Genomic DNA, 25,468 nt, shown 5'->3' on the forward strand with positions numbered 1-25,468 from the left:
CCTTCTGTGGATCTCTCTGCACTGGATTACATGCTGCCCTTCCGCTTCTAGTTTTTTTTGTTTTTTAAGTGACAGCAGGTTTATTTAAAGAGACACACACATTCCACGGGCACAATGCTGATCCTCTCAGAAGGCGAGAGTGGCCCTTCCTCTTCTACTTGTAAAGCCCTCTATTCAGATCCTGACCAGTGGCACTTACAAACGGAACCATGATTAAAGACAGGTTCATTCTCCAGTCCTTCCCAATAAACGTGAACTTCCTGAGGCACAGGCTGTATCCCATACCTTCTTGTTTTCAATGCTCAGTATCTGGAAAAATACATGGTATTCAATAAATGCTTATGGAAAAGGCAGCATAAGTGAAAGGATTTTATTTTCTGAGCATGACTGTCAATTTAAAAATGAGGAAAATATAATTTGCTATAAATACTCAGATCAGTACAGGATTAGGTTTATAAAACCAGACTACAAGCTGCTACAAGCTGTCCATTTTGGCAGCAGCTGAAAGAAGGTGATGGGAAGGCTGGGGAGTCCAGTTACAGGCCTGTTGCCACACGGTCTTCTTCAGGCCGCCCGGCTACCAGTCCTGCTTCGTGGTGCTGCCTGGTCCGTGTGAAACAGTGCTCACCGTGTCACGGTGATAATTGCTCTGAAACTGACTGGGTAGACTCACAGCCACAGGGGATTCAATAAGACCCTAAGAATAAAAAGAGGACACCCGGCGGCAGCCACTCTGCAGACCCCACCCGCCTGCGTCCAGCGCCACTTCCTCTGCAGTCATACCTGACAAACCAGTGAGGAAGACAGAACCGCAGAGGAACGTTTACTGCCTTCAGAAGCAACAGTCGAGCAGGCGAAGCAAGCAGGTGAGTTGTAATGAGGCGTGTGCTGTCCATTCACGCCAGGCAATCCACAAAAGGAAGCTGCATCACGTTTAAGGGACTGTGCTGCCCATTTTCACGTCAAAGAACCAAAAATTACTGGCAAGGAGGTGCGCCTGCCTCTCCCTTCTGCCTGCCTGGCTGACCGGGAAGGGAGAGGACTTGCAAGCGGAAGGGAGCACCTCGGGGGATAACAGGGAGACCTGGAGTGGAGACGACACTGGTCCAAGGTGGCCTGCAGGCTGTAAAACGCACTTCAGTCAACTGTCACTTCTTAGTTCAAATAATTTTTAAAATCTGCACAATTTTAATACACAAATAAAATTTTTTTAAAAATCTGTGTTAAAAATAAAAAAGATATCTAGCAAACCATTGGTAAAACCTCATTATCTTCTAGGTCAAGAATTTACATTTAACATACATGCCAAACAATGGCAAAATGGCAATTTGAGAAAAAAAAAAAGAATACTGCTGTTAAAAATGAGCTTTGAAACTAAAATAGGTAGTACTGACACATATACACTACCACGTGTAAAACAGCTAGTGAGAAGCCGTTATATAGCACAGGAAGCTCACCTTGGTGCTCTGTGATGACCTAGATGGGTGGGACGAGAGAGGACGGGGATGGGATGGGGGGGCGGGTCCAAGAGGACAGGTGTATACATATAGCCAAGTCACGTCATTGTACAGCATTGCTATATATCACACGAACTGCACTGCTATACATCACAACATTGTAAAGCAATTATACTCCCCCCCAAAAAAGACAAAGCGATTTTAAAAAAAGTAAAACTCAGAACTCGTGCACATTAGTCATGTTGAGAGTAGATCTTTTCATTGTTCAAAATATTAAAAAATATACTTCAGGAACAGATATAAACCCACCTTACTGAGTGACAAGGAAAAAGTCTTGCTATTTTAGAGGTGTTCTTTAACATTTAGTTAGCAATGTGCTCTTTCAGAAAATAAATTCACTCTGGAAGAATACTAGCAAAGATATTTACAACATTCAAGAACTAAAAAACAAAAACAAAACCATGTCCAAAATTTTAACTTCATAGCAACACTGCTGAAGGCAGACATTGCTTCTAACCCCTGGCAACTCTGAAACTGGTTTACAAGAGAGCAATTTTTTACTCTGTGTTCGTACAGACTCTCGAATTGAACAAAACACAAAACCTGCCACAAGTTGAGCAGAGTGAAGTTTCAGAGAAGAAAACCATGTGAAAGAGAACAAAGCGAAGGTGAGAGGACTCCCTGAGTTTTCCCCTCAGAATGATTCCCTTCATCCTCTCCATCTGCAGACACAGGTGAGGGGAGGTTTTCCTTCCCTGGATCATCGCCCCACCTCCCTAATTGTGAGGCGTGGTCTCCATATAGGGCAGCAAGTAGCAGGAACACGGGTAAGTAAGGGGGTCCTGTAAGAACCCAGTAAAGGCGGAAGGATCATCTTCCTTTGATGGGTTTCCTCTGTTCGTGCTTTAAAAGGTTCTGTATTTTGTTTTAATGAGAGAGACGGTTCCCAATTTCCCATTGCTCCTTGAGAAATTCAAGATGCACATATCTTCCTTCTATCAGGAGGGGCATTTCTTGTCAGAGGCTAAATTGAGGTAAGAGACAGAGATGCTGGACCTGAGGAAGATAATGAGCACTGGGGCTGACCAAAAAGTTTGTTCGGTTAGGGAATACGTTCTTTGATACAGTTCTTGGTGAAAATGAAATGTAGGCCTTTTATTTGTACTTAAAACCAAAAGAACTTTTTGGCCAACCCAACAGAATGTCCCTAGCCAAAAAAGCCATTTTAAGATATTTCAAACAAATACTTGTAGATTACTTTGGTGCATACAATTAATACATTCAGGCAAATTAACAGCAGGAGTAAAAGACAGATTTAAAAAAAAAAAAGGACAGATGATGAAAGCTGAAGGACAGTGGATGAGGGTTATGAGGTCCAGAACAGACATAAAAGTGGTGTCTTCATACCTTAAACCACTTAAAGCCCAAATGACGGGTCTCATGCAATATTTCACTGAACAGCTTCAGACAGGCAGTGAGAAGCAAAATGGTGGAAAGGATAAACAAGAAAGAGAGAAAGAAAAAGGCATGCAATTAAAAGCAAATTATTTACAACCACTTCAAAAGATATTTCCAGTTTCTTACAAAGCTCAATATAGTCTTCCCTACAATCTAGCAATCACACTCCCAGGTATTTACCTAGATGAGTTGAAAACTGATGTCCATACAGAAACCATGGATGTTAACTGCAGCTTTATTCACAATTGGCAAAACACTGGAAGCAACCAAGGTGTTATTCAATAGGTGAAGGAATAAGAAAACGTGACACATCCATGTAGTGGAATATATTCAGAGAAAAAACAAAATAATCTCTCAGACCACAAAAAGATGTGGGATAACTTTCAATGCAGAGGCTGAAGGAAAGAATCCAGTCAGAAAAGGCTACAGGAAAAAGATTAGGGAGCAGGGATGTAGGGGGAAGGATGAAGCGGAGGAGCGTGGGGAATTTTTAGGGACTGAATCTACTCTGTAGGATCCTGAGATGATGGATACATGCCATTAAGGACTCAGTAAAACCTGTAACAGGTGTAACAGAGAGTGAGCCAAGATGTCACCTATGGACTAGTTAATAAATATCAATACTGGCCCATCAATTTTAAAAACTGCATCACATCAAGGCAAGATGTTAACAGAAATGGAAACTGAGGTTTAGGAAAGCAGATGTGGAAACTCTCTGTACGTTGCTCAACTTCTCTCTAAACTAAAAAACTGATCTAATTATCAATCAGCCCCAGAAAGCAAATTACAAGCAGCTCACACAGTAGCCTAAAAAAGAACATGTAACAGTGGTCTTTATACATGATTTATTACTAATTGTCAACATTTCTACATGATCTTTGGTACAAAAGTTGTTTAGTCACTAAGTTATGTTTGATTCTTGCGACCCCATGGACTATATAACCTGCCAGGCTCCTCTGTCCATAGGATTTCCCAGGCATGAATACTAGAGTGGGTTGCCATTTCTTTCTCCCGGGGATCTTCCCGGCCCAGAGATTGAACCCACATCTCCTGCACTGCAGGTGGATTCTTTATCATCTGAGCCCCCAGGGGAAGCCCCTGGTGTGGAAGACTAGTCACTAAATAATGATCCCAAGGCAGAAAAAAAATCTTGATAGGAAAACAAACAAACCAGGGGCGGGGGGGGGGGGGCATTCTGAAAAGAAAAGGGAAGAATGTAAAAAAGGTAATACCCAAGAAAATCCCTCCTTGCCCTGGAACAATGGCTGACACCACTCCCTTCTCTGAGGTTCTCCACTACCCCAGGATCTGTTTAATAGTACATTAATAAATACTCAAATAGAAAGCGGACCACGGCATTTATCTAAGAATAGGGCGCTAAAAGAAACTCATTCTGGAAAGACAGATTTTCTGTCAACCTTGCTAATAAATGTCAGTCTTTCTACACTTGACACTAAAGACGCCACATGCCTGTGTCTAACATATGAGGGGATTGCCTGGTGGACACTATGACATGTCTGCTTTGCAAGGCACCCTTCTTCCCAGCTATGAGCTACCCTAGTTCATAAAGAGCCATGGTGGTCTGAGCAAAGGGCTCCCCAAAGATTCACATTACCCTCTCAGTGAACACTTTTCACCCAGTTTAGCACTTGTGTTTCTCCAACAAAGAGACGGAAACAACACTGAGAGCAGAATTCTTTACCAAGTCACCTCGAGGTGGAGACATGCTGATCTGGGACTCCAGGTGTCATGACACCTATGTCCCTCACACCTGTCATCAACCTCAACTTGCTACAACTTTTAACTGCTCCTGTGGACAAGACAGACTACAAAAGAAACTTTTTGCTCTCTGAATCAATATGTCTGACTCAGAAACGTGTATGTGTTCCCATCCCATTTAAAAGCAGAGTTGTGCTTAGTCTGGTAACAAACAGGCAAATTCCATTTCATCTCATCAGATGTATGTGTCTACATACACATCAATATACACAAGTCAGCCCCAGACACTTAGAGCAGAGACCTCTGCATGAACATGAATCAATTCTCACACGACTGTATTTCAATGCTTATTTAAGTCTGAATACTTACACTCGATGACACGTATTTGAAACCCTGCGAACACATGTTATGTACAGTTCACCTACACTACACTGGTTGGGTTTTACCTTTCCTTTACCCAGCAGCATGGCCTGTAACTGCACAGAATCGCAGACCTGTTTCTCAGCACTGGTCCTGGCTGACTCCTCCTGCGCCAGCACCATCTCTCGCTCTGCGGTTATCTGCACACTCTCTCTTAGGGCTTCTTCCAGCTCTTCAATCCTGTCATCCTTCTTACGGAGACTGTCCTGGAAAACGATGGAAGACTCGGTGAAGGAGGCTAATTGGTTAACCCCAAAGAGAGCCTATTTATCAAGAAAAGGGCTATCTACTGATAAAATGTTCTTCCCTTCAGACGTAAATCTAGGGCAGAAAGATGTGGACACAAAAGAGAGAGTAAGACAAGGGAAGAAACAGTAAAGAAGCTCAAGAAGTATATTGTTATTGAAAGCAAAGCGTCAAGTGAATTAAGCAAGAGAAACCTGTGATGGACTTTCTCCATCGACAGACAGAAGAATATTGTGTTAGGCAGATAGGTAGATACGGCTTGATTAGGTAAAAACACAAAGCTGTTTTTGAACTACTCTCTAAACTGGGCTCAAGGCCAGCTTTGATGAAGCCAAAGTAATAAGACTCAATAGCAAAACATTCTCTTTCCCTCTGAAGTTAAGCCTAGATGAAAAAAGTTAAGTAAACAGCATGATCAGTCAGATTATATTCTACATACAGATTATATTCTACATACATACTGTTGGCAAACTAATTTCTAAAAGAAAGAAATGAAAAAGATTTTTTTCCCTAATGAATTCAATAGAGCAAAGATTTTTCTCAATCTCATACAAGAAAACTACAAATGATAACTGGATGTAGGTAACTGGTCTGGCTAAGGATGAGTAATTTGGTTAGCCAACCAAAACCACTAGCCCTGATAATCTATACAAATTAAGAAGGAAGTTTTGGGTAGGTAAATATGGATTTCTATCAGAAAGGCAAATATAGCCTATTACACACAAATATGAATTACTAGCTGAGAATTCTTATGGCAAACACTGTCCAAAGCTCTAACAAGTGACTGAAAATTACTGCAATGGTAACATTAACAAATTCAAATAGCACTTATTCTTCTACCAATAGAGAAGACCAAACTGTGAATTGCAAGGAAAAAGAATTCAGGTTTGTGGTGGATCACTTTAATACCTAGGATATAAAGTGCTTATTTTTTATTTATTGTTCTATAACAAGCTACCACAACACTTGGCAGCTTATAATAATGGAGAACAAATTGTTTGTCTACACAGTTTCTGTGGGTCAGGAGCAGTTTAACCTAACAGCTCTGGCTCCAGGTTCTCTGATGGGGAACAGCTGAGATGTCAGCCAGGGTTCAGCCTTCTGCTTCCCCATACATGGGGGCAAGGTGGTGATGACCGCTGGCAAAGGGCCTCTGAGGCTCCTCTCCCCATGGTGCCTGGCATTCCTCAGAGCAGGTGACCCAGGAAGGCAGGGCGTCCATGTCTCTTGTTCCAGCTTCAGAAGTCACATGTTGTCCTTTCTGACACTTTCTACTATGCACGAGGGCTGACCCTGACACAAGGCTACACAAGGGCCTGAGAACCAAAAGGTGAGGATGCTCTGGGGCCATCTTGGAAGACAGTTTTCATGGTACCCAAGGATAAGGCTCCAGTATAAGAAAAGTGGATTACTAATGAAGAATGAAGACAGAGATTATCAAAAGTGCTTCTGAGAGAAACCTAACAGTTTGGACAACAGAGCCCTTACTGAAAAGACAGCTTTGGTTAGGAGATTATTTTAGCGTGGAAACCAAACAACACTAAATTAAAATGAAATCCAAATATACCGAAATTGTGAAAGGCAGATATTCAGAAGACTTCATAAAACTGAGTTATATATCAGCATATCATTGGATATGAGATTAGCAAAATACACATTCTGTCAAGATTTAGAAGAAAACCTGCAATTGGCTTGAGTTCTAATGAGAGGTGTTGTGGCTATGGTAAAAAATAGAGTAATCCAACTTAATTCAATGACAGTTCAGTCCTAGGAATACACAACAATATGCCAATCATAGTTCAACTAAAAAAAAAACTACTGGGTCACTGTCTAGATAGCTATACAATAGAGGTTTATTAATAAGTTGTTGTTGCTCAGTCACTAAGTCGTGTCTGACCCTTTGTCACCTTATGGACTGTAGCATGCTGGGCTCCTCCATCCTCCACATTTCAGTGAAGTTCCTTTCTTTGGGGAATGGACCCATTTTTTAAAGAAAACACGAGAATGAAATATTCAGAGTTTTGTTGACCCCCCCTAGGTATTGCCCTCTGTAATCTCCTGATCCCTCATGAATTTTCAGCATAAAGTCTATCTACTCTTTAGGCAGACAGGAGGTAAAGTCACAAAATTCAGCCAAAAACAAATCTAATTGGAAACTGCAAAAAGAGGGCTGATTTGTCCTGTTTGGAGTTAATCGACTTTTTAGCATTCACTATCTGGAAGAAAAATATGAAACTGGCAGCCTGGGGTCAGGGAAGCTAAGCAGAGAAAGCAATGTACATTCACTGGCTCTCAAACTGACTTTTCACATGGTTAAACTGATCCGTGAAATCCTAAACTTAAGACGTGTCCTGTGCGCTACAGACAACTCAGGAAAGAGCCAGGTGGAGACAGTAAAGGAACACGCTTTACCATTTTAAGTAGCTGCTGTCACTTCAAATGAAAGCGGAACCTGTATGGTACCTGTAGAATTTTATGTCAGCTGCTACAGATGACGTGTATGCTCATCAATACTAACACAGGCTAGTTCTCTGGCTCTGGATTAGGCACTGTGGCCTGCTGTTATGCCAGCTCTCCTTACTAGCGGGGATCCAGTGCGGCCCCTTCATGCATAGAGGAAAGGGTTGGAGGAGGAGGTTTCTGTGATTAGTTGGGTGGGGTGGGGGGGCGGTGGTTGGAGATGGGAGAGGGAGAAAGAAGAACAGAACCTTAAACAGCAAGCCTCCTACACTCACACAAGATTAGGCACAAGCTGCCACAGCTGTAACTTTGCTCAGGCAATTCCACAAGAAGACAGGGCGGACCCGCTGGCAAATCGCATAATCCCACCCCCCTGCCTCCCTCCTCTGAACTTTGCTTCTTGACATCAGTTCTGTCAACATCAGCTTTGTGCCAGCTGTGAGACTACTCCCCACTGCCTGGCCTTCAGATCAAACGTTCAGAAAGAAAAACAAAGGAAAAAGGAAAAAAAAAAAAAGGAACAGCGGCAATTAAAAATTAATTTTTTGCTCCCTTCAAACATCTCCTTCAAAATTAAAAGAAAAGACTCAGTAATACAGTAACATAAAAAGAGATCACTTGATACGGACGGATCTCATTAAACTTTTCTCATCAGCAGAAGGAAGGGCAGTGCAGACTTCATGAAGGACACTGGAGGTAACAGCCCCACGCACTCATCACCCTGTCCCTGGTCCTGCCGGTGGAGGTCACTCACTCGGGTAAACGGGTAATCGTTGAGAGCCGCTTCCTCTGGGGTGAACGGCACTCACCAGAGAGTTTAACTTGCGCTGAGAGATACTAATGTTAACCGCTATCCATCATCCTTAATGTGAAGAGACGGCACTTCTTTATCGTCCTCCACCCCACTGCTTACCCTTCCTTCCTCCTTCTCAACCCCCAAGCACAAATACACATGAGGAAGATTTCATTAAAATCATTCAACATGTCAGAATTCAATGGCCAACTTCTCAGATGTTTAGTGGGGGGCGGGGGGGTGTAAAAAATTGAAGCCAGATGCACTGATGAAGTCAATTTTAAGAAAGGAACGCTAGCCTAACACAGGGACAGAATTTGGTTTCACACAGACTACTTTTTATTTTAAGGAAATGCCTTGGGTTAAAACAAAAGATATGTTCTTCTCCGCTCTCTTTAAAGTCACTCAAATATCTCCCACCGTTCAATTTGTTGAAAATCAAAGTCAAAACAAAAGTAGGTGCATTTCATTAAAGAAATGGAAACATATACATGAAAAGCAATGCTTTATATATATATATATATAATGTGTATAGAACATCTAGGACAAACAGCCCCCATGGATGGCCAGGTTCTCATCTTGAAAATTCTGGTAGCTGACTATCAGAAGCTTGGGCAAGGACGTGTGGTTTACTTAATCGTAGGACATCTCCTCTGATCAATAATGCTTATAAAAAGAACAAGCACACCTTTTCCAAGTCTTCACCAAAAACCCCAAAGACAACCTTTTACTTAACGTAATAAACAACTGATGTCAAAAAAAAAAAATAAAAAACTGATGTCATCTGTAAGAGGGTGTCTCTTGTCTCTGAGGTCTTGGCAAAGGGGCTGCATAGACACTGGCTTCTGCTGTTAAGGGCTCTCCTTGGAGATTTCACCTTCAAAATTCAGAGGAAGAGCTTCCACAATAACACAAAGGAAAGGATTAAACCATTTGTTTCACTGAAGGAGACCCCAGTACTTTTCAGAATTTTCCTGCCAAATGTAACGTTAACCACTCATCGTTTTATGGGGCACATTCCTGAAATAAGCTCAAATGATGTGACTAAAAGTTCCCATAGAATAGGGCTAAACTTAACTAAAGGAAACAGCTTAGCAGGCCACACAACTGTACTATCAGTAAACATTCTTTCAGTAAATTCCACTGGCTATCAGATGGAACTGAATTCTGTCCAGGGGGAAATGTATCTATTGAGGATATTTCAGACATGGCAGAATTTCTTTAAATAATTTTAAGACTTGTTTTTTTTTCCTTAAATGTAAGAAAGGGCACAGTTTGAGCTAAAAGCTTTAAAAAGTTACACACGTGTCAACAGTATGAGTAGGTGCTTCACCTGCAGGAAAACACAATTTTCGGATTAATTTCAGCAACTATCCACCCATGTGTAAAAACAGATGCTGATTTGTATTACACTTTTCCTGTGTAATCCCTAATTCCATTTAATATGTATTGAGAACTCCATAAAACCCACCTATGCTCACATTCTAGACAGAAGAAGCCCTAAGAGGAAAATTAACCAAAATGGAAGAAATGATGTAGAATTAAATCTTTAAATAGGTTGAGAAGATCTGTTAAGAAGAAGCCAAAATTTATTTTTACAAAAACAAGAAGAACAGTAACATCTGGCATGTGACACATCATGTACTGTTTCTAGAAAGATGTTTATCTTAATTTTTTAAATGGTTTTCTTAAATAATTATCCCCATGACCAACGTTCAAACCAAGGATAAGTAGTCTTCATAAAAAAAAAAAAAAAACTCTTACCAAAATGGAGGGAAAAAAAATTTTGTAGGTAGAGCAAATAAAACATAATTTTGAAGAAAAACACAGATGCTTCACTGATTCTGCACCAAGAGGAGAAAAGGCCTAAATACATGAAAAACTGCTTTTTCCTATCTCCATCTCTACTTTCTCTGAACTTTGTCCTTAATATTCCCTGGTCTCAGGAGAGCTGGTTGTGGAAGCCGCCATGTCTTTTCAGCAGGCCCATCAGTCTCCCTGACAGTGCCCTCTCTCAAGGTTAAATCCAGATACCCACCTTTGTTATAAATAAAAACAGAGCACCAAATGCTATTGACGTGAGCCCCCTGCCCCCAGTTCAGTCTGCCCTGCCATATTAGAATGTGGCTAAAACCTGCAGTTCTGTCAAAAGACAAAGTAAGTGTCATGGCTGAAAGAATAAAAATACGTAAGGTGACCGACCATTCTGAACCAAGGGAGGATGGATGGTGTGTCCTTCGTTAAAATATGAGAGGCTCATAACGGGTAACCTATGAAATTTTCAAGAATATTAGGATGCTAAATATAAGATCATTATACATGATTTTTAAAATCTGTAACTAAAATTTAAATTTAATATTTATAATAACTATAGCTGTAATTAATGAACAGCTTGGGGCTTCCCTAGTGGCTCAGATGGTAAAGCATCTGTCTGCAATGCAGGAGACGTGGGTTCAATCCTTGGGTCGAGAAGATCCCTTGGAGAAGGAAATAGAAACCCGCTCCAGTATTCTTGCCTGGGAAATCCTATGGTTGCAAAAAGTCGGACACGATTGAGCCACTAACATTTTCAGTTTTTTTTTTTTAACATATGCAAAACATTAAGAAAGGCTAAAAAGAAATTTTAAAAAATAGCCCTTAACCTAAGGCAGATATAAACTAGACAAAACGGGGGAAGGGAAGGGAGGATTAAATCACCAAGGAAGATTTCTAAAACAGGGTATTGAAAAATAAAAAGCAATAAAATATAATTAAACACACAGGCTGAGGAACAACAGGGAAGACAGTAACAAGAATAGAGTTCACCAACAAAAGTTCATTTTAAGCCAGACCTTTAGGTGGTAAAACTAGAAAACCACAGAAAGACTGTGCCTAAGCAAAAAAGTGTACATCAGAAAACCAGTAAACTATATTTAAGGAAGACCAACACCATCAGGTTGTATAGAATAGGGTAGCTATGCTGGTGAGTATCTCACCTAAAAATGAGCTAGAAAATACTTAAAAGACTGAAGCTCCCAAGGCCAGGCTAAGATGCTTGTGAATGAACAGTTCTTGACATCTATTGATGAAACCGAAATCAGTGAACAGTTTTCTGTAAAGAACAACGTGCAAAGTACAAAGACAGGGTTCCCAAACTCAAATATGCAAAAGAGAGCACACACACTAACAGCATGTAATAAATACAAGGTAAGAAAACGAGCTCTGAATTAAAGCAGAAACTGTAATGGAACTGCAACACAGTGTGATTAATTCCCACTGCGAGGAGTTAGGCAGGCTTTACCAGGCAGGGGACATTTGATCTGAACTTTAAAAGATGGGTAGGCTTTCAATACAAAGCTTTTCTAATCCCAAAATGACTATCGGTCAAATCAGCTAAGACCTGCTTCCCTATACTGTTTATCTGGGAGGTTTCCATTGCTGGGGTTTATGTAATTCCAGCTCTTCACTTGGCAATTACTCATGAATTGCACTGTGTCACATCTTTTCACATATCCAGCACACAAAAATGTGCTTTTAATAAGCATATCTAATATTCACAGGGAGTAAAATAATTCTTATTTATCTCTCTCCTCACAGCACTCAGAGAAATGATAATTCCATAACGGGCTCTCAGTAAACACTTACTGAGGATGACGACAGGTGTCGTTTAGTCACTAAGTCATGTCCAACTCTTGTGACCCCCATGGGCCAGCCTCCTCTGTCCATGGGACTTTCCAGGCAAGAATACTGGAGTGGGTTTCCATTTTCCATAGCCAATTACAGGGAAACATGGCTTACAGAAATGAATGAAACAACTTAGAACTGACTTTAACTAATACAGAGCTAAATTCCTGAGTAGTGGAAAGTTTGGCGAAACTCATTGCAGAATGTCAACAGGAGCAATGATCAAAAAACATGACAGAGGGAAAGGCTCATCTCCAGGCTGTGCTCAATGTTTTATCATCCATGCCTGGCATCTGTGAGTACCGACTGGAAACACAAAACGGTTTAAATGTTAGTATGCATGGGTTGTGGCAGAGAGCCTTTAAAGATCCATTGTGTAACCATGTCTTAGAACAGTCACATATATTCAATACATCTAAGCAGATACTCCAAAGATCTTGGAAGGTGCAGTGAATCTAGGTGAGCGTCCGACAGAAAACTGGTCAAGGCAAGTGTCTGGATGGATGCGGGACCATCTATGACACCCAAGGTCAAGAGGTCAGAATGGAAGGCACCCCCTTGCCAAGCCCCGAGGGTTTGCTGAGTACCCTCTCTTGACCATCCTGCACACGGTGGACCAGAGCGTGCATGGATGCTGCCCTCCTTCTCAGCCTCCCAGAAGCATCCCCAGTCTTCCCCTGACCTCAGGGATGCCGTACCTCCTCTTCCTCTCCTGCCTCGTCTGGCCTCCTCATTTTCGTTTGCTTTGAGCGCCTCTCCTAATTACTCTGGCTCTAAACAGTAAGGATGCCAAGGGTTCAGCTCTAACTCCATGTTTTTCTGTCAGTATTTTATCTCTAGAAGCTGTCTGATTCTTACAGGTCAAAATACGATTTCTGAGCTCAAGTCTCCAAAATTAACTTGACACCAGGCTTCTCTAAACTTCAAATCTGCACACCCCACCGCTGGCTCAAACCTCCATTAGGAAAGCTCTCAGACAGCTTCACTTGTTGGAAATGGACTTGTTCTCTTTCCCTGGAGAACCTGGTGATCTCAGCCTTGGGGTTAACCCATCTTATCACTGAGCATCGGCACACACAAAGTTCCCCACACCAAGAGCCTATGAGCCTTTCCCGTTCCTGCCTCTCCCTTAGTGCCCACATTCCAATCTGTAAGACAGTCTTGCCTTTTGACCTAAAAGTAACACATCTCAAATTCGCTCTCTCTTCTTTCCTCTCTTCACTACCAGAATGCTCTCTCAACTCCCACCTTCATTCTTACTACGGGGCCTCCTACTGTGATCTGAGCTCCTTCAGAGCTGAGACCTTGATCATCTTACATCATCACTATTTACACAAAGCACATGTGCAATACATATTTATTCACATATACTTTCTTTTTAAAAAATATTTTATTGACTGCACCGGATCTTAGTTGCAGCCTGGGTGATCTAGTTCCCTGACCAGGGATCAAACAACCCAGGATCCCTGCTTTGGGAGCATGGAGTTGTACCCACTGGACCACCAGGGAAGTCCTGGTATATAAATTCTTCATAACCACACTTATTCTAATCTATATCCAAATACTGCAAAAAACAGTACTGTCAAAATGCAAAGCAGATCCTGTTCAACTTTACTTACATGGGCACAGACTCATGGATATTTATTTCATAGGATGGATTAAATTAAAAAACTACCATTGCTTGTTCTTGACTCAGCTTATTTCAGCACAGGACATATTCCTCCAGGTTGGCTGCATGGTCTTCCCACAGCCATCATCCTTCAGCTGAGCTCATTCCCACGCTCTGAAACCACAAGGTGGTCAAGACTCACGTGTCTTTCCCTACCCCAGCCCTGCAATCGATTGCTTCTGTAAGATGCCTCAGTTCATTTTACTGGAGGAAGGAACGCAGAAACCAAAATCTGGGTGTTGGGTGTACTTACGGCTTCTCAAGTACAGAGGCAGGAAATACATGGATTTATAATAACCCTGTGCAGACACACACCAGCATCTCTGTACTTCTTTGTCTGCACATAAATTTAACACTGTGAGTTCTTACAAGTACTTCTAATTCCAGCGCTTTATGTCTTCCCACTTTACTCACTTGCAACTTCCTTCTTGAATAATGAAAAAACCCAGCCTTCATTGTCTACAATGTATTTCTTTATCACAACATTTATATTCTAATAATGCTCTTTTGTCTTGAGCTTCACAGTATTCAGGAAAATGGCTCCCAAAGCTCCTTAGGTTCGTTCCTGCCTTCCCCACTCCTGTGAGGGTGGTTATGTTGCTCATTTATAAAACTGGTCCATTGGGTAGTGTTTGTCCTCCCCCGTGGGGTTCCCCCAACCCCACATCTCGACTGGTTTTGTTTCTCTAGTTTTTAAGAGGATGGGAAACAATTTCGGCTGTTAAGAGTCAGAACTACACAGAGATACGTGAAGAGTCACTTTCTCCTTCAACTGACTGCCCATCCCTTTTTCCTCCTTTTCTACTAATCCTCTAACCACTCCCCCTTAGGCAACTGATCCCTTTAGTTTCTAGTTTACTGTTCCTGTTTTCTTTTGCGAAACCAACCTATACTTTCAAAAATACATACACAGATTGTAAAGAATGGCAAAGAGCAATCAAAGTCAATGATGAAGGAAGGGAATAAATGATGACTGGGAAGGAATATACATATGACTTCTTGGATGTCAGTCGTGTTCCAATTCCTTGAGACAGTTACTTTACATGTATTACTCACACTGTGCATGTGTGTGTTTTATGTACTTTTAAAAATGTGTATTATTCTTCAGAATAAAGAAAGTTAAATGGAAAACTAATAGCATTGCTTTGTGGCAAAATGTAGCCAGAAAGAGTGAGGACACCAATGAACTTAAGACCATAACTGACAGTCGCTGAATAAGGAAAGGCAAAAACCAACCTTCTAGTTTAAATCAAGCTTTCCTCTTCGCGAACAACAACAAAAATACTATGAGTTTATTAACATGATTAGCAGAATTAATCTCTAGAAGCCAAGGTGGCATCTGATAAAAATTAATCATTAATCATCAAAGTTCAAAACATTAGTCATTACTATAAAGGATGTCTTTTTAACATGATGAAGAATATTTTGTAATACTAGAATTATGATACCTACACTGCAAACACTAAAATAATTCCGTCCCTCCATCTCACCTATTTCGTGAAAATATCAATAGATGGACCTGTATGTATATTCAGAAACTTAAAAACAAATTCAGGTAACGAGAACTTTGTACAACACAAACCTTCCATCAACTGCTTTCCTACCCCTTGGTCCCCGCCAAGGGTTCTACCCTCAGTCGCTTCTCCAAGAGTCCTCAGGGTCCCTCAGTGGGGACTTCCATTTAGAGGTGACCTTAGGGTGCAAGTGATACTCACCACCACTGGGGTGTTACCTGCAATGACATGGTTAAGAAACAAGCAGCAGAGCTCATTAGCAGAAGAGCTGAGATCAGAACTGCAGGACCCCACTTCAGTCCAGCGCTCTTGTCACATGTTCGAATGAACTGCATGCACGTGCATCCCACAAATGGCCATCAGTTATCATTTTTCATAACCTTAACATCTGCCACTTACCGAGAACCTTGGAAAGTCCTCATCCACTATAAATTAGTCTTATCTGTATGTAATACATAAACAGATAATCTGACTTACTTATCTTGCCCAGTTATATAAAGAGGAAATAATAGATGACACATGAGGGCACTTTTGGTGTTATCGTACCACCTAACAGATGATGAACAGGGCACATTTTGGTTTACAAAGACAGGATGGTAGCAGAGAACAGTAGGTAGGAGTATGGAAGGGGAGAATGAGACATGAAACAGGTAAGGGGCTGCCATAAAGAAGGGCTTGTCTTACGAAACGAACAAATATTCTCTACAGTTAAAAACAATGTGATCCTAGTCCAGAAATGAGGTTAAACTGAAATCCAGAAACAACCTAATTATTAAACAATTTCATAAAACACAAAGATATCAATTCAAACTTAGGAGCAGTGAAATAACTTTCTATAAATACTCTAGTGAAATTGTTAGCAAAGAAGAAAAACATAAGATCCTCACCACACAAAATAACCTAAAATTATTTAAATTAAAAGGTTAGAAATGAAAGACAGAAACAACTTAAAAATATTCATAGGTAAATATATATCTGTTCTCAAAACAGGGATAAACTAAGTAAAAAACCCACATGGAAAAAGCCATCATGAAAAAGAGAGATTTTAACTATATTAGTTAAACAAATGAAAATATAAGACATGAAAAAACACTCAGCCCTCACTGGTAAATCAGATAAATATAAAACAAAAATTAAATATTTTCCACCCATCAGATTGGCACTAAAAAATAAAAAAAGAGGAAAAAGTTTATAGTACCAACTGTTGCTGGCAAGAGTGAGGGAAAACTGGTAGTGGCTTTTTTCAAAAGTTGGTACATTGGAGGAAATTCATACTGTTTCTATAAGGAGTATGTTATCAGTAAAAGCTATATAAAAGAAGAATGAAAAAAGGAATTAAAAAGTCAGATTTTGATGTCTGAAGTGAATTTGTTATAAAGCCTAAAAATGGCTTCTACATAACAGATAACTCCTCCAAATCCTCCAGTAAAGATTTTGTGACTATGCAGTGTGGCATAAACATTCTATCATACCAATTAGAGAAACACAAACTGGCAGTGGCTAGTGGTCTCGGCAGGAGCTTTAGAGATCTCCACTGTCCACGGCATGCTCTAAACCTTAAACCTTCATTCAGACAGGCTAGAGATCCTGGAAGTCTCAATTCAAATCTCAGTTCAAGTCTCAGCTGAGCTGTAAGTGGCTGTGTGCATGTGGGTAAGTAATTTGATTTCTCTGAGACAGTTTCCTCATCTATAAAAAGTGCAAAACACCCCGACACACACCAGATGAATGATGTGCTTTACTGAAGGAAAAGGCCAATTGATGCTGACCACCTGAAGACCCCGTTGAGCCCGTGGACACTGAACTCACCAAGCAGGCAGATTCCCTCCAGGAGATGATTTTCTCCCTTGCTCAGGTTTCCTCAACAAAGCTGTGCAATAAAACTGGCCTTTTCTATTGAAAGCCTCTCCTTTACTGTTAAACAGCTGGACTGAGAGGAAGGTAGCAGGCAGAAGGAAAAAGAGGTTAGAAGGAAAAAGCGCGGAAGGTGAGGATGCAGAGAGCCGCTTTGCCAGTGGAGAGGGCCCCGCCAGGCCTGGTCCCCTGCCCAGTCCCCCGCCTGGCCCCTCGCCCACCTGCAGCTGCTGGGAGCTGTCACTGAGGGTGTCCTCCCGCCGTCGGGCCTCCTCCAGCATCTGGGCGCTCTTCTTCTTCTCCACCTGCTCCTTGTGCTTCAGGCTGGCCACTTTCTTATTCTGGTCCTTCACCTGCCTGTGGATAAGGGGAGAAAACCCAAACTCTTCGTATACATGCACAGGAAAGGTGTTTATTAATTGACACCACGATGCAAGGAAGAGCTGAGAAGCAGCAAGAGTTCCTGATGTGAAATCCTCCCAACCTGGCCAAGCTCTCCATGCCAACAGCAGCTAGCTGTTAACCAGAGTGCTCCGGGAGCACCTGCGCAAGTGAGTACTTTGTGATGAAACACAGAACGGAAAGAGGCCTGGGACAGAGTGAGATGGCAGAAGAAGGAAACCAATTCAGAGATTTTTGCTGGCATATGAAAACAGGCTCTTGACATCAATGCGATGAAACTGCAGAATGGCTGATGAAGAAAGGTTTGTAACACAACTCTAATTTTACTCTTATTAAATATTTTCAACTTTCAAAAGCTATATGTAACATTGTTTAGTCGCTCAGTTGTATCCGACTCTTTGCAACCCCGTGGACTGCAGCACGCCAGGCTTCCCTGTCCTTTGATGTCTCCTGGAGTTTGCTCAAACTCATGCTCATTGAGTTGGTGATGCCATGCAACCATCTTATGTAACATATATGTATATAAACTTATGGCATAAAGATCTAAGGCCACAGCTTAAGCAACAGGTCATTCCATCTACTTCTGAAGCCCCCTATTGGACTCCACTGCCTCCACACTAGATAAGAAGACCAGACCAAACTCCAGGTCATAGGTAGAGATTAATCTCATTCAAGAGTGGAATCATGACTAACGATCAAGAAATACATGTAAGGCGCAGCCCAAGAGAACCTGGGCTCTGCAATGCAAGAGGACCTACATCTACCTGAGCTCTGACACTCTGCTAAGCCCATCACATTTTCCTTACTCATTAAGGAGACGAGTGGAACTACATTCTCACGTATCAAACACTAGGAATATCAATCCATGTATAAAAACAGTTTCTGCTCTCAAATATCTCCCAGGCATCCGAGCAAATACAGGATATGCTAAGTGCTAGGAAAGGACCCCGGGAAGGGGGCAGGGGAGGCAGTGGGGATCAGGAAAAGCTTCCTGGAAAATGACCTGCCTCTGAACTTCCTGAGGGATTGGTCCAGGCTACTAGGCAGAGAGAAGAGCAGTGATAAAGCCCTGAAAAAAGGAGAGTGTGTCCCTCTGGGGGAAGCCACACTCAGTGTGACTGCGGCATAAAGTTGGACCAGCAGAACAAAGAAAAAGGAAGCCGAAAGTAAACAAAGGCCATATAACTGTATCCTGCTGAGCAAGGAAGCTGCAGTTCATCCTAAGTGTGAAAGACTTAAAGAAGGGAAATGATACAATCAGATTTCCAAACTTCTGGAAACAAATCGAAGGGGGGATGAAGTGGGGAGGATGTGACAATTAGAAAAATCCACTCAACTCTGCCCAAAAGCTGCATCAATAAACTGAACTAACAATGAGAAAACAAGCCACCGTGGTTTATACCTAATTAACATCCTTTAAAATCAGGTAATGACAGCCTGTGGCACGTTCTCTCACACTCATTGCTTAATCTCCAAACTAGATCTCCACGGTTTCTCAGATAAAGTACAAGACGTTCAGGCAAATTCATATTTCAGATAAATGACAAATAATATTCTAGATAAGAATATCTCAATATTCATAGGATATATTAATACAAAAAATGTATTCATTCCATCTCTGAAATTCAATTTTAACTGGACATCTCAAATTTTTATTTGCTAAATCTGGCCCCCCTACAGGAACTCAGTTCAGTTCAGTTCAGTTGCTCAGTCGTGTCCGACTCTTTGCGACCCCATGAACTGAAGCACACCAGACCTCCCTGTCCATCACAGGAACTCAAATCGTGACCAAATGAAAATTAGTCTTTCCTCCCTTCTCTACTGGATTCACCAGCTTTAGCTCACCTACAGAACACCAGGTAGATATCTACAACTGCGATCTAGAAAAACAACGTTTACCACTTCTCAATGTGTGATGGCGTGAAACTCAACTCTTTTCAGTGGAAGACTTTGGTGGATCAGCACAGGTCTATGTTCACACGCTTATTTCTACCAATGTATCATTCAAAACAGTAAGACTATGTTATTTAACTTTTATTACATAACAAAATAGGGATTCTGGGCTTAACACAGTAGGAAGCATCCCACAGATTGCAAACATTTGTTGTGAACAGAGGTCTGCAGAGGTCACAGCTAAATAAAGCATGAGTAATAATAATATTGAGCCCAATCTGTTTAGATCTAAGAGTGACAGAGACGACATTTACAGGCTTCACTTTCTCAATGTCTTGCCTTTAGCTGAAGCTGCTGTTATACAATAGAAAGTAAAGATGAATTGTGGACTGAATCCTATCTTTTCGTCAATACATGGAATCTGTTCTTTGTATTCATTCTCTGGGGTTAATGTCACTGAACAGGAACTAACGAGATGTGTATCTAAGGATTCTGAGTGTAAACCTTGAGTCGTCATCTCTCTAAATAAAATCTTTCTGCTCTGTACTGAATGGAAAGGTGGACAGAGGAGGGCAGGGTAGGACAAGCGAGGAAGAGCAGAAACAAACCAACCCATTCAAACTGGAAAAGCTTAGCAGAGACACAAAAACACAAACACTACAGGTAACTCACTATTAACACAAACAGGCTAAAACAAACAGTGGAGGGTTAAGCATCTTGCCCAAAGTCATATAATAGAGTAATCTAAACATCTAATCCATCAATAAATTAAGACTCTCTTGATGGCCTATTCACCTGGACTTAACCAAACCGTAATTAAAATGCCTCTATGTAGAAAAAAAAATACTGCACTAAATTCTACTCTGAAGTGAAAAGAGGATTTTTAATATACTATACAGCCAAAATGACCCTTGCCACTGGAAGAACAAAACTTGTTGCGTTTTTTATTACTTGGAAGAAACTTATTTCGGAATAAGTATAGTTTAATGGCTTTTACCACCAAATAAAAATGAACAGCTAACAATATTATAATTAACATACACTTGTTAACTCAGAGAATTATGTCTACACCAATGACTTCCATGGAAAGATTCTCCTGGAGCCTTTCATAATTTAGGTTTGTTTAGTAACATTTAGATCAAAACATGCAAAAGACAAAATGTGGGACAAAGCAATAAAACTTCCCAGTAAAAATACGAGCACACTTGAAGCTTAATTTAGAAAGTCCTCACACACAAAGCAAAAACCTTCATGATATTTTCCTACTAAAGCTGACTTGTGTTTAGATTTGGAATTACTTATGTGGTACCCTAACTGATTTACTACAACGTGGAGAAAATGTTTAAAGCAGAAAATTGGAAAATCACTTTTAAAATGCACCATTTGTGCTTGCTACTTTTATTGCAAACACTTAGGATTTCTTCTATAATGAAAACGGTTTATTCACGGACACTTCCGTAAAAATGTTTCCACAAGTTTTATTTTTTTTAACAAACTCATCATACTAACAAAGCTGCTTATTTTTAAAAAGAGTCAAAGGTGGTTAACAAGTCTTTGATGGTTAACAAGTCAAGTGACAGATAACTTAGATGAAAAAAGGAATTTTTTTTACAGAACATTAAGAAATGTGTAAAAGATGAAAAGCAAAATAGGCTAAAAACTGTCAAGGAGGTGGTAACAGAGCTGGCAGAAAACAATGTCACATAAACTATAGAAGCACAGTTACAAAAAGAAGGGAGATGGTCACTAACCTAACCTAACCTAACCGACAGGTTTTAGACAGGTTCAAGACAAACAAGGCTACTCAATCTGGCAAAGAGTACATCACTGAGGAAATTTTAGCCTGGCAATGAGAGAAGATCCCAAATTATATTGCTCTGGAAAATGAATGGGAAGTGTGAACGTGGAGGCATCAAGCATAAATGATTCTTTCAAAAACTGTGCAAATGGGAAAGAAAAAGTAAAAGGTAAAAGTAAGACACTGTGGTGAACTGAAACCAAGAGAATGATGATGGAATGCTTGCTCACACGTCTCCTTAAGGATGGGGAAGACTAGATTATGCTTTATGTTTGGGAGTCTGTGGGAAGGAAAGAAGAGAAACAAAGGAAATGAGGAGGAGGAAGAGGAGGATCCAATTTATGGAACAAAGATTTGAAAACTGGTCAGAGGGAAGGAGTGAACAGGAAGTTTAGCCTCAGAACAGAGCTGGGACGTGAGTACCTCTGACAAAAGCAGGAGGAGGAGGAGCACAGACAGACCTTCTGAGACTGCTACCGTGCAGAGAGAAAGCAGAGGGTGGTGGAAGTGACTGGAGAACCCCTTCCTGAACCAGATTCCGATAAGTAATTACAAAACAAAGATTTGATTTTATTAACAAACTCATCATACCCTAAACAAACTCTTTATTTTTTAAAAGAGTCAAAGGTAAGGGGACTTTTTCAAAAATATCGTTAAGACTTGAGAATAAATATCAGGGAACAGAAATGGGAAAGACAACCTTTTTCCCCCAAAAAAGCCTCAACTTCATCTTTCTACCTATAACAGAAATTTCAGCACCTGAAAATATCATTACAGAAGAAACAAGGCTTCTTTCCTCAGCTTCTGCACATATACAACTCTGCGGCGGGCTCTCCTCTGTACCTGCTATCAATCCTGACAGGAATCAAGGGCAGCGTGTGGTGTTTCACAAACCTGGAGTGTATGGCACCATGTGGTGGTACCCCGGACCAAACAGGACTCTGAGAAAAGCACAAAGGAGTGATCACAACAGCTCCGTTTACTGCCTGCTCAGCCTGTGCCAGATGCTGGTCCAAGGGCTATTTGTGTTAACTCATTCAACACTCACAACAGCCCTTCAGACTGGAGAGAACCACCCCAACTTTACAGATGGGAAAATCACAGTGAGAAAAGTGCCTAAGAACCTCTGAGCAGTATGGGACCCCAGAGCTCAGATTAATTCCTAGGCTAGACTGTGTATCACATGAGACGCCCTGAGGCTGAAGTGAGAATATCTGGCTTCAAATCTGAGGACTACTACCAAGTAGTCAGCTGACCCTAGATGTAGAAATCATGTTCCCTAGTCTCAGATCCTCATCAGAATAATGATCTGATCTGTGTAATCCATATGCTATTTGTGAGAATCAGAGACAAGTGCTTTTATAAACAGCAAACATATTAGAAAACTGCTGCTAGGAGAAAGGTAAAAGACTGAATGCCAAAGAATTGATGCTTTTGAACGGTGGTGCTGGAGAAGACTCTTGAGAGTCCCCAGACTGCAAAGAGATCAAACCAGTCAACCCTTAAGGAAATCAACCCTGAATACTCATTGGAAGGACTGATGCTCAAGTTGAAGCTCCAATACTTTGGTCACCTGATGCGAAGAGCTGACTCACTGGAAAGACCCTGATGCTGGGAAAGATTGAGGGCAGGAGAAGGGGGTGACAGAGGATGAGATGTTTGGATGACACAATCGACTCAAAGGACATGAGTTTCAGCAAACTCTGGGAGATAGTGAAGGACAGGGAAGCCTGGTGTGCTGCAGTCCATGCAGTCGCAAAGAGTTGGGCACAACTGAATGATTGAACACCAAGGTAAAATGCATGTGGTATTAACAATATCATGTCCTGAACCTGATCAGAAATTCTCATACCACGATTTACACTGCCATGGCTCACAGGCAGAATAAACAACTTTTAAAATGAAGATTTATGATTGTTTTCTGCCAGCTTCTGTTACTAATTCACTTAGTAATAAAGATGGTTGAGTTACTTAATGGGCACTGTAATTGTGTTACTCACCTGAAAAGTGGAAATCACAAACCATGCTACACGACTGCTGGGAAGATCAACGGAAATAAAACCTGTGAAGCCTCCACCACAAGCCCCTGACACATGAACAGCAGCACTGGGGGCTGTTTCTGTGGCCAGCATTCGGCAGTAACAAAACAACTCCCAAACTGAAAGGGTATGCGTAGGTCTGTGCAGTGCAATCACTCCAAGGCTCTTACACACATCTAGACTGTGGCTACTCTCCCTCCCGTGTCCATGCTGCACTTTACCTGCTAGTGTAAGAGCCATAATGTCTCTGATGAAACTGTAACAAAGTTAAAGCAGTATGTTCCCCTCCTTGTTCCCCCAGTGACTGCTTTTCACCTTCATTTCTCTCAGTCAAAACCCAGCTGGTCTGATTCTTGCTCTCTGACCACTCTCACGACCTTGAACGGTAGAACTGTAATGCCACTCTTCCAATCAATCTAACACTCATGACGTTTTCTACACTCATACCTGAATTTCTAGACATCTTGTTCCTGGGGTAACTTTTATCACTTCAGCTGCTTACGAGGATTCAAGACAATGCCAATATACAACGTTCTGTTACATATCTTTGTTTTAGGACAAGCATACTGACCTTGAGGTGAGACTGAAGGAAACGGCCAATCCAGGAAGGAAATGTGAAAGAGAAAAGTTAGAAAGTGTCAATGAGGGCAGTATTCAGAATTCGCATTATTCACAGACACAGAGGAAACATACAGCACAGGGTTAGAGAAAGGAAGGGAGCCACGCAGATTCGGCACAGACACCAAAAGTGAGTAACCTCAGACTTTCAACAAGTGTATTTTCATATTAGATTACACCATTGTACCTTAATGTAAGTTTCTAAAGGGATGAATTTTGTCTAAAATTTACCATTTCCTGGGGCAGGAAAAAGAAAAAATAATTTCTCAAACACAAAGGAAAAGAAGGGAAGGCCAGCTGTCGTTCCCCTTCCTGTTTGAGTATTAATAGCCACCTGTGATCTAACAACGTTAGTCAGCTTGGGTTTACACACACCCAAGTTGTCTTAGAACTGACAACTCCTTTACTCACCCCAGCCCATTTCTTAGACCCAACTTACCTAGGAGCAAAAGCAGAAAAACACAGAAATGATTCTGTAGAATACAGAACTCTCATTCATTTGGAAAATTTGACATAATTTTCTCAAATGTGAAAATAATGTTTTGCTAATTACACCCATTATGTCTCACTTCAAATCGATCAAATCTGTCCCCAAATGGTGCAATCTAACAGCAATAATGAAGAAGAAATGGCTCTACAAATACCAGTTCGTTTCTGATACTGCTCAGCAGACAGAGATGCAAAGTAGTCATGCTTCGTATTCCTTACCGAGCACAAACCCCTGAGGTTCATTATTGCTTTCATATTCATAGTAACAGGCAGCTTTCCCTTTTTAACAATTAATCAATTTCACTGAAAGTGGTCTTCTCCAAACACTTATAGACTCCTAAGAACCAGGGCCATCCAGCTTGTCTTCAGGACTGAAATTTTACTTTAAGAATCTAAAACAAGAGGTTTATTTCTTGAATGCCAGCACCATTTCAACTTGTACTTTAATGTTTTCTAACATTTCAATACTAAAATGAGTTTTTTCAAAACTCATTGTTAGAATAATGGGAAGTCAAGGATAAAATGTATGACTGCCATTATAAAAGAGAAAAAGAGAAAAACAAAAAATGAAAACAAAATTCCTCGCAACCACACAGCGAGTACTCGGTGAATCCCGGAGAGGAATGCAGGTCTGCAAACACACCTCCTGGACGTACTTTTAGCTGTTCTCTGATGCTTACAGGTTCTTGAAAGGAATCTATTAAAAATCCATGCATCTCTAGCAGAACGCAGACAATGTTCAAAGTCAAAGTGAGGTCAATCATTTATCTAAATGACTGTTCCCAATGATCTTTTTTATTTTTGTTGGTTATGACAGATTAAGTTAGAATAATTTTAAATCAACAATGACACTCACTGAGATCTCATACAGATGCAAGGCTTTATATGAAACATGGGAAAATCCCTGAAAAAAAATTAAGTTTATTCTTGTCAAGAGTAAGCAACTTTAAGGATCTTTTTACCTATTTTATACTTC

At 40.9% G+C, this 25,468-nt stretch overlaps 1 protein-coding gene across 17 annotated transcripts in view; it reads right to left on the bottom strand.

Moving 5' to 3' along the window:
• ERC1 (ELKS/RAB6-interacting/CAST family member 1) overlaps positions 1-25,468 on the bottom strand; it is a 270,621-nt gene that overhangs the window by 132,073 nt on the left and 113,080 nt on the right. For 9 of the 17 annotated variants that reach the window (XM_043881894.1, XM_043881898.1, XM_043881893.1 and 6 more), the window contains 3 exons: positions 23,957-23,968; positions 17,475-17,610; positions 5,129-5,260 (listed from right to left, as the gene is read on the bottom strand). In XM_043881894.1, the coding sequence (XP_043737829.1) occupies positions 5,129-5,260; positions 17,475-17,610; positions 23,957-23,968 (280 nt within the window). The remainder of the gene's footprint in view (positions 1-5,128; positions 5,261-17,474; positions 17,611-23,956; positions 23,969-25,468) is intronic. The other 8 variants (XM_043881904.1, XM_043881901.1, XM_043881903.1 and 5 more) reach the window with 2 other exon arrangements.

Source organism: Cervus elaphus, chromosome 22 (assembly GCF_910594005.1).
Source record: "Cervus elaphus chromosome 22, mCerEla1.1, whole genome shotgun sequence".
Lineage (NCBI taxonomy): Eukaryota > Metazoa > Chordata > Mammalia > Artiodactyla > Cervidae > Cervus > Cervus elaphus.